General features: G+C 43.0%; 1 protein-coding gene across 1 annotated transcript in view; it reads left to right on the top strand.

The window, feature by feature from the left end:
- OSTM1 (osteopetrosis associated transmembrane protein 1) overlaps positions 1-7,911 on the top strand; it is a 10,536-nt gene extending 2,625 nt beyond the window's left edge. The window contains exons 3-8 of the mRNA XM_010573450.1: positions 14-235; positions 2,790-2,904; positions 4,393-4,490; positions 6,339-6,503; positions 7,316-7,481; positions 7,817-7,911. Of these exons, the coding sequence (XP_010571752.1) occupies positions 14-235; positions 2,790-2,904; positions 4,393-4,490; positions 6,339-6,503; positions 7,316-7,481; positions 7,817-7,872 (822 nt within the window). The 3' untranslated portion in view covers positions 7,873-7,911. The remainder of the gene's footprint in view (positions 1-13; positions 236-2,789; positions 2,905-4,392; positions 4,491-6,338; positions 6,504-7,315; positions 7,482-7,816) is intronic.
- Positions 7,912-9,057: the final 1,146 nt, after the last annotated feature.

The raw sequence follows: 9,057 nt of genomic DNA, 5'->3' as shown, positions 1-9,057 counted from the left end.
GCCGCTTCGTCAGCCCGCTGCCGGGGCGCGGCTGGGCCCTACGCAGGGAGCGGTGGGGTCCTCGGGAAGGCGGGCGGCTGCCAGCCCGGGACGCCGCTCCTTCCCTGCGGCCTGCCGGCCGGTGTCCCGCCCAGCCCCGCACCCCGGCCCTGCCCGGAGCGGAGGGCGAGGGGAGGCGGCGTGTGTTCGGCCGGCCCCCGGCGCGGCTGGCGGCGTCACCCGGGACACTACCGCGGTGAGCGGGGCACCCGTGTTTTTTTTGGGGCGAGCGGATCTCCAGCCTGCGAAGGTCAGTTGCCGGGCTGGAAGCCCCCCGGGTGCGTCAGGCGGTTTAGCAGCGGCTGGGAGCGTTTGGGAAGCGCCGCTGCCCGTGACGGCTGCCTTCTGCTGCCCGGCGCTCTGGCCAGCTCCACCCGCAGGAAAAAAGCTTTGCTCCTCCGTGCAAGTGGAAGAACCTGAGTTGTTCTTTTTTTCCATTTCTTGGTGTTGGAGGTGGTTCGTGACTAGTTTTGCGTGTTCTCCTCCAGTTTATCCGTTTGTAAAAGTTAGTCCCTGGGACGGTGTGAGGATGACAAGAGTGGATCAGACCAAAGGACCTTTTTCTGTTCTCTGATCATGGCTAGAAGTGGGTGCCCTTGTAAGAGTACAAGCAGAGAACAAGTTTATAGCAGTGTGTCCCCTGGATTGTGCTTCCAGTCTTGGGATTTCTGAATCTATTTAGAATTGCCATTGGCAAGAAAAATCTGTTGCTCTTTAAACCCAGGTAAACTTCTGGTGCCGCAGTGTCCTGCTGCAAACCATTTCACAGCTTAGTTACCTGTTGTGTGAAAAAAGTACCACTTTCTGGTTTTGATGTGTTGTCTGCCCGTTTCCCCTCACCACCCCAGTGCTTGTATTGGAAAAGCGCATGGACTTTCATTTCATAATTGTCCTCTGCAGGGCAAATATCTAGCCAGTGGTTTCTTGTTTTAGTCTGCAATCCTGTAGTCTATTTGTTTCTCATATGGAAGCTGTTTCATACCAGTGACTAAGTAATGTGAAAGTGAGAAATTGATTATGTAATTCTCTTGGGTATTTTCAGCATGATGTTTTGGCTACGATTAGGTTGCCAAACATCCCAGTACTTAGGATATGTATGAACTCATTGCACCTGCTGTGCTTGAGTACCGGCAGCCTGGGAGGACTGGTCCACTATGTGGTCTGGAAGACACATCTGTATTGGAGAGCATTTGGCTTTCCTTCTGTGGGTGGATTAACGAACCAAATAAATAAAGGAGGTGACCTCTTGCAACCTCAATTGATGATCACGAGTAATCAGATATCTGATGTTTTTATCTTTGCCATCCTACAGTAGTTATAGTGCAATGAGAAAGAAACAGCTAGCTTAAGTTTTGGACATCTCTGAAATGCAAAATCCTCCTCGCTAGGCTAATTAAAGAATAAATTAGGCAAATGTATTTAAGGAATGATAGGATAGGTCTACTTGATTCAGTTTTGGATTTAGAGTGCTTTTGCCCACTCATGAGTGCAGCTGGTGAGGAAGTTTCACAGTTAAAGGCCTTCATGAAGCAACCAGGGAGTTTCCCGCATAAACAGCTTTCTTGCATATCTGTTTGTAATTTGGTAGAAATGAAAGCGGGTGAACGTAGGACTTACCAGATGTGGCAATATTCGACTTCTGCAGTTGAGCCTTCAAGGGAAACTTCTTATTTAAAAAATAAACCTGTTTTAACAGAGGCAGAAACTGGATCTCTCATAAAGCTCTGTAAGAAACATGTTTCTCGGTAAAGAGATTATTTTCTCGTGTGTCCCACGTCACTTATCAAAGAGGCTTTTGACAGCTTTGGCAATTTTGAGAAGTGCTTAAGTCAATTTAGCAGCCAGAAACCAGGAGCTAGAGCACAGGAGTCAGCTGACTGGAGGTCATGGTTTTGTATCAGCGATTTGAGGGAGAAAATAAAGCTCTGAAGGAGAAAAACGTTATTCTGAATTCCGATAGGGATACTTCCTGTTTATTCTGTAACTGCTTTTATAGTCGCTCTGCATTTTTTTATGAGCTTGGTCCAAAGAGTAAGTTGCTGTAAGAGTTGTGCCAGTGCCTCCTTTGAGGATGGGCTACCTTGGGTGGCTTGCTAAGACGGATGAATTTGGTACCTACGTCTTGGGAGGACGAGAGCCTGGCCTGGCCACAGGCTTGGGGGAGTGGCTGCAGGCGCTGCTTCACAGAGGTCTGCGTTCCTGGTATTGCTGTGCTGGGGGGGAAGTTTGCTGCTGGTACAGTACGTTGGTACAGCTGTTTTAGATGTTGTTTTCTGTTGTTTGGGTTTGGTTTGTTCTGAGGCCAGTCCGTTGGTTCAGCTCCTTCAAATATTCCTTCAGCCTAACGAGAACGACCCTGTCCTTCTCTCTGGCTGCACGTGCCTTGAGCTGGCTCCTGGGGTGGTAGCCCAGAAATGGATGAACGTGAGCTACCTGGCAGAGGTGGCTCTGACTCTCTGCTTGCTCTTGCTATTTTTTTTTTTTTTTGCAGTCACATGTTTTTGAGTGACTTGCGTGCAGTCCTAGTAGGTCTTCAAAGACCATGTGCAGTAGGCTGCGTTGCTCCTAGTATGAATTGGTGGATCAAAAGATTATTATTGTTCCGTCAATTCTGCTCTGCCTATTCTAGAAATATCGATGTGATGCGTTGTGATTGTTTAGCTGTGATTGCCCAACATATGTTTCAAATTTTTCCCTTTGTATTTTTAATGCTTGATTGCTTTTTTTTTGTTTTTTCCTTTTTCTTCTAGAATTCTTCTGAGAGCCACAATTGTGCCAAAAGCATCTTGACCTCAGACAGGCTGCAGATAGTTGTGACCCTTTCGGAGTTCTTTAATGAAACCTGGGAGGCAGCCAACTGTGCAAGTATGTGACTCCTTCTGCTACTGTTATGACTTAGCCCCTAAAATTTGCACAGTTTGGAATTGTATGTATTTATTTAAATACAGTCAGTAGATAACACAAAAATCCTAAACTAGAGCCGCTCCAATGAAGGGTACAAGAGCTTTTTACTCTGAGGGATACTGCCAAAATCTGGGGGCACTATTCTGTTGGAAGACTTAGTTGTTGTAGAAATTTTTTTTTTTGCTATTCTTTCAAAAGGTAGTCTTGCTGGTTTTCTTTGTGATCTACAGACATTCTAGAGACTTTCCTTAGCTTCATTGTGGTTTCTTCTGTTTTTCTCCATCTTCCCATTTTCTTAAAAACTTACATAAGAAACTTTTCCTTGTTTGTTAATAAAGTCAGTAACTCTGGGATGCTTACACGTTGAACCGTATGTGCCTCCACAGCCATGCTTTTGATTTCATTTTGTGGGTGGAGGGTGTCCAAATCTATCCCTGTATCTCACTCTCCCCATGCTGCTGGTGCTGTGCCATGCTTACAGCTAAACTGTGGCTTTTTGCCGTTCTCCTGGTGTGGGAAGTGGGACCCTGTGCTAGAAAACAGTGGGAGTAGCTCTATGGAGTTGAGTGTCAAAGATGCTGGGTTTGCTGCAGAGCCCCTTGAGAGCCTAAAAGTTTGTTTTCATTTGTGAGTCTGGGCTGTGTGAGGGCTGGAAAGGCAGTACAGGAGGAGCTCTGTGGTCTGTGCTGGTCTGTTGTGCTTAGCTTGTGACCTGTGTGCTGCCTGCCCAGTGTCCAGCTGAATGCTCGCCCTCAACACTGATGGTGCTTCTTTATTTCAGGAGATTTTTCTAGGAAATTTGCATGCTCTCATGGTGCTGTTGCTGAGCATCTAAATTCCCAAACCACTGTTGTTTTCAAGGGTTTGTCTGGTTAGGGAACCTGAAGTGGGGTGGGATGGGTGGAAGTAGTAACGTGGTAGGGTTGAGTCTTTGACTGGGAGGAAAGCCCCAGAGCTCCTCTCAAAGCTGGTGAAATGGTCAGCTCTTTTCTTAATAATAACCTACACTCTGATTCTGCTGTTGTGTTTGTGGTCTAGCTGTTTCCTGGATGCTCTCTGTTTCATCTCCACTGCTGGTGCTTCTGCTTTCACATAATGGCTGTTACTGTTGCTGGGCAAAGCCTGATTTGCAGGGTAGAAAATAAAAGTAGTGTCTTGTTTTGTCTCAAAGTCCAAAGATAATTCAGACCCCCTCTTCAGAAAGCTCTTGATGATAGTCTTCGTCTTTCACTTAATCAAGGCCAATTAATTCTGAAATATGTTCTCGATGAAGAGTTAGGTCAGCAGGTCTGAGACATCAATGGCAGGCAGATAAGGAAACCGCAGTGTTGACTAGACCTGTCTTTTATAGTCGAGAGCCTTTTTTGCAGGAATGGAGTGTCTGGGGCTTGTCGGCTGTGGAAATGTTAGAAATTAGAATATCCTGATGTTTTTCTTTCTCTTTGACAGATTGTTTAAAGAACAGCAGTGAGGGATTATCAAATTCTACTGTAGAATTCCTGGATTTATTCAATAAATCTCTGACATGTTTTGAACATAACCTTCAGGTATTTATGCTGTGTATTTAAGAGAAGCACTAAAACCTCTAATTGCTGGCAAAATCTTATTTATGCTGAATAAACTGCAGATACGCATTAGGCAAATAAACTGCTGGTGAGTTTGTGAATTTTAGGCAGATAAAGCAATGATCTGTATAATGCAGATGTTTACAGATTGAGAGCCTAAAATTAATTCTAATTGATATTCACCTTGACTTCATTTTGTATGTAATTGCAATGCTACTTCACATCAGAATTTCTGAATTCACAACAGTTGATAATTATATAGTAAGAAACATCATGTCTGCATGCTGCAAGTCTCTTTTTCTACCTCTTTGGAGAACTGTTGTCTTCTGACTTAACAATTCAATCTTTAAATAGCCTTTTGGTAATATAGACTAGTTCAGAAAGACCGGTACCTTAAATCATTGTAACAATTCTTTTGACTAGTAAAATTACGGGTAGACAAAGTTTGTCATATTTCAAAGGCAATATAATTCACTTAGTGAAATGAATGTGGTAATTGGCCCCAAAGAAAATGCCCTAAATAGCATAAGAAACTGGGCATATTCCATTTCAGTCAGAAACTGGCCAAGTTCTGGGATCATTCAATGGTAAAAACGGGAAATGATGGGTGTGAGACAATCTCTGAGGAAACTGTCTGCTTTTTTTAGTATTGATTTCTAGGAAATGTGTCTTTAGGCCTTGGCTAGGAGCAATGTCTGAACTGGACCTTAGCCCAGTGGTTGGTGGGTAGCTGATACAACCATTACTGGGTTGGAGTATCTTTAGAGATTGTAGTTTTGTTTTCAAGTGTGTCGTATTGCATTCAGGGGTGGTGAAGGCCACTGTCGTGGTTTAACCCCAGCTGGCAACTCAGCCCCACACAGCTGCTTGCTCACTCCCCCCGTGGTGGGATGGGGGAATTGGAAGAGTAAAAGTGATAAAACTGGTGGGTTGAGCTAAAGACAGTTTAATAGGTAAAGCAAAAGCCCTGCACGCAAGCAAAGCAAACCGAGGAATTCATTCAACACTTCCCATCGGCAGGCAGCTGTTCAGCCATCTCCAGGAAAGCAGGGCTCCATCACATGTAACGGTGACTTGGGAAGACAAACACCATCACTCTGAACATCCCCCCTTCCTCCTTTTTCCCCCAGCTTTATATGCTGAGCATGACATCCTATGGTCTGGAATATCCTTTTGGTCAGTTGGGGTCAGCTGTCCTGGCTGTGTCCCGTCGCAATTCCTTGTGCACCTGCTTGCTGGCAGAGCATGGGAAACTGAAAAATCCTTAACTTGGGATAAGCACTACTTAGCAACAACTAAAAACATCAGTGTGTTATCAACATTGTTCTCATACTAAAGCCAAAACACAACACTATACCAGCTACTAGGAAGAAAACTGACTCTGTCTCAGCCAAAACCAGGACAGCCACAAATGAAAAGGATTATGTACCATGACAAAGTCTGTCCCTGTCAGTACAGCTTGGCAGTAACAACAGTTACTTGTTAGGTATGGGCAAGTGAAAAACAAAACACAGTATTAAGGAACCTGATCTCTGGCTCCAGAATACCATTTAATTGCTAGTAAATTTTTTTTTTCCTCCTTCTGGGAACTGGTACTTTAAAAATGAGATGCATAATCTGCAGGAAATGGATCCTGTCCCTAGTGAATTAGAGTTGGTCCCTTTTCCTCCTGCATTCTCATGCGAGTTGTCTGTCTGGGCCTCTACTCAATCTAGGATGCTAGAAATCTGGATTTTGATTAAAGCGTGACTCTAGTTTTTAAGTTTTTTAAGTTTTGGATTTTTTTATAATGCCTTAAAACTCTGTATGAATGCTATTTTATAATCCTAGGGACAAACCATCTATCTGTCACCAAGTAACTACACAGAAGTATGTAAAAACTGCAACGAAACCTACAAAATGTTGAATGACCTGTATAACAACTTGCAAAGGATGAACAGGCAAGGTGGTGAGTCTGGGCACTCGGCGCACTTGTGCATCGATGTGGAAGATGCAGTAAGTATTTATTAATACTCAACAGGAGAGCTTGTTATGGAGGTCTTTATTAATCTGAGCTATTTGTGCTTGTCTCGCTAGGGATTGCCTTTTCCCTTTTGGTGTGGGACATTATGGGCAGCAGTGCTTTTGGCAGGCTGATGTCCTGTGTGGGGAAGTGAGCTTGGTGGGGCTGTCTTGCTAGGTCCTGTCCTCAGTGCAGCAGGAGCATGACTGAAGCTCCTGATCAGCCAAGTGCATTCCAGTTTGAGTAGCTGCACTTTAATTTCTTGTTACTGTGAAGGGGATGGATTTAAAAAAAAACAACAACAACAAAACTCTTAATCTTCTGGCTTTTAATTTGAAGCTTTACTGCTATTGTTCTAGCCAGTGTAATAATTGATTCCGTATTACAGCAGCTGTTTCTAGGGGTCCTCAGCATTGGCGACACATGTTTGGAAAAAGCTTTGTTATATTGTGGGGTTTTAAGTGGTTGGGCAAAGGGAGTGCTGTTGAAAGTATGGGATTAGCCCTGTCCCTGCAGGCTGTCAGTGAGTTCTCTGGGAAACAGGCACATGGCAATGTCTACAGTGTATCTGAGTATATCTGGTTTTGAAGGTTGTAAAAGTTTTGATGTGAAATCTTGGCTCTGTTTAAATTGTTTGCTTCTACATTTCCAGGGATTTGCTTGCTTTTGAGGGGAGATCTGTTAAAGTGTTGGTTTTTCATGTCATATTTGAACACTTGCATGTCTTGAGGCCTGAGTGTTTGCCATGCTGCACAGTGAAAATACATGTGCTTGCTTTCATGGCTTGCTTATGTTTTTCTTTTAGATGAACATCACTCGGAAGCTTTGGAGCAGGACTTTCAACTGTTCTGTTCCCTGCAGTGATACAGTCCCAGTGATTGCAGTTTCATCCTTTATTCTCTTCCTACCTATTGTTTTTTATCTTAGTAGCTTCCTTCACTCGAAGCAGAAGAAACGGATACTCATTTTGCGTAAGTGGTGGTGCTGGCATTTCACTGTTAGAGTTGGGTGGTGCCAGGGACTCTCTTGGCTCTTGTGGGAGAGGGGGCCCAGCCAGATCTGCCTGCAGCTGTGCTGACGGCGCTAATAGCGACTATTAGTCTGCTGCTGTTCCCTGAAGAAGGGTAGTAAAGAGCTTCAGCCATATCTTTTCATTAAAGTTTCTGGACGTGAACAGAAAGCTGTTTGCAAGTCTGTGTGGGATAAATAGAGGGAGTGGAGAGACTATGGATAAATAGAGGGAGTGGAGAGACCAGTTTTGTGGAATTCTTTGTGTTTAATTTTCATATAATTTTTCCCTTTCTAGCCAAGCGCATCCAGTCAAATGCCAGTCTTGTGAACATCCAAGAAAAATACAGCTGAGCTGCAAAACAAAACCTGAGAACTGCTGCTGTTATACAGTGGGTACAATTGTGTTGGAATGAGGCCGGCACAAAAGAGGAGTTAATTATGGTATAGTGTAATGATACAGAGCACCACAAGTTAAACAAAATGCTGTCTGACTTCTAAGCGAGGATATTAACAAACATGACAAGGCAGGGCTGTGTGACACTGTATGGACTCTGGTTTTGAAAAATCTGTGGTTTTTTTCAGTCTCGGGCTGTAGCTAGTATTTTTCTGTTTCTAAGCTTTTGTACTTCTCATCAATAGAATAGCTACACTTTCCTTGCATGGTGTTTTTCCATATTTATCATATTTGTTTCACAGAAATCTGAGTTTCTGAATCTTTTTGAGGTGATTTTCATAGACAGACAAAACTTGAAATAATAATTGATGTTCCTGCTTGAAACATTATGTTTAATTGTACATAATATTCAGTCTTGCCAGACTTGGGATGGACAGGAAACCTTTAAAAAAGAAAAAGTTCCTATCTTTCCTGTACTGCTCTGAAATCCTGCTGCTGATACATGTTTAAAAAAAACCAAAAGGCATTAAATATGCAGGTAATGTGGTAATATATAATGTCCAAAGCCAGCAACAAAAGCAACAGAACTGCCACTGCTAGACTTGAATAATAATCATTGATGACTACAGTATTCAGTTATCTCTGAAACAGGCGGCATATTTAGTCATTTGCACACTTTATCCACTAAAATAATTGCTTTTCAAATATTGCATTTTCAGAGGCTTGTTTCAGATATCTGCTTGGGTAACTGAATGCTTCACTGTTTGTCTGTCGGTTGTGTTTTTTCCTTTTTAATTATAAAGGGGTTTTTTTATGTTTGGTGTTTTTTTGTTGTTGTTGTTGTTTTTGTAGAGAAGTCAGGCAAAGTCAAGTCACTGGAGGTACTGAATTTCCTGGTCCAGAGCTTGCTATGGTTTAATACAGAGATGTTTACAGGAACTTTGTAGGGGAAAAGTTACCTTTTCTAGATAATAATGTATTTTAGCAGTAAATGAACCAGAGGGTTCTCTAACTTAAAAACTGTCCTGAAGGACAATGAAGATACTGTGTTGGGAATTGATGACTTTCAAGAAATAGTTTGAAAAAAATAGGCCTGTGAAATAGATGAATGTAAACAAATTTCAGCTTGCAGGATTCCAAAG

The sequence above is a fragment of the Haliaeetus leucocephalus genome, unplaced genomic scaffold, assembly GCF_000737465.1.
Source record: "Haliaeetus leucocephalus isolate CR32 unplaced genomic scaffold, Haliaeetus_leucocephalus-4.0 Scaffold384, whole genome shotgun sequence".
In the NCBI taxonomy this organism is placed as follows: Eukaryota; Metazoa; Chordata; class Aves; order Accipitriformes; family Accipitridae; genus Haliaeetus; species Haliaeetus leucocephalus.
Note: the sequence above shows the minus strand (reverse complement) of the source record. Positions and strands in the feature narration are given on the sequence as shown.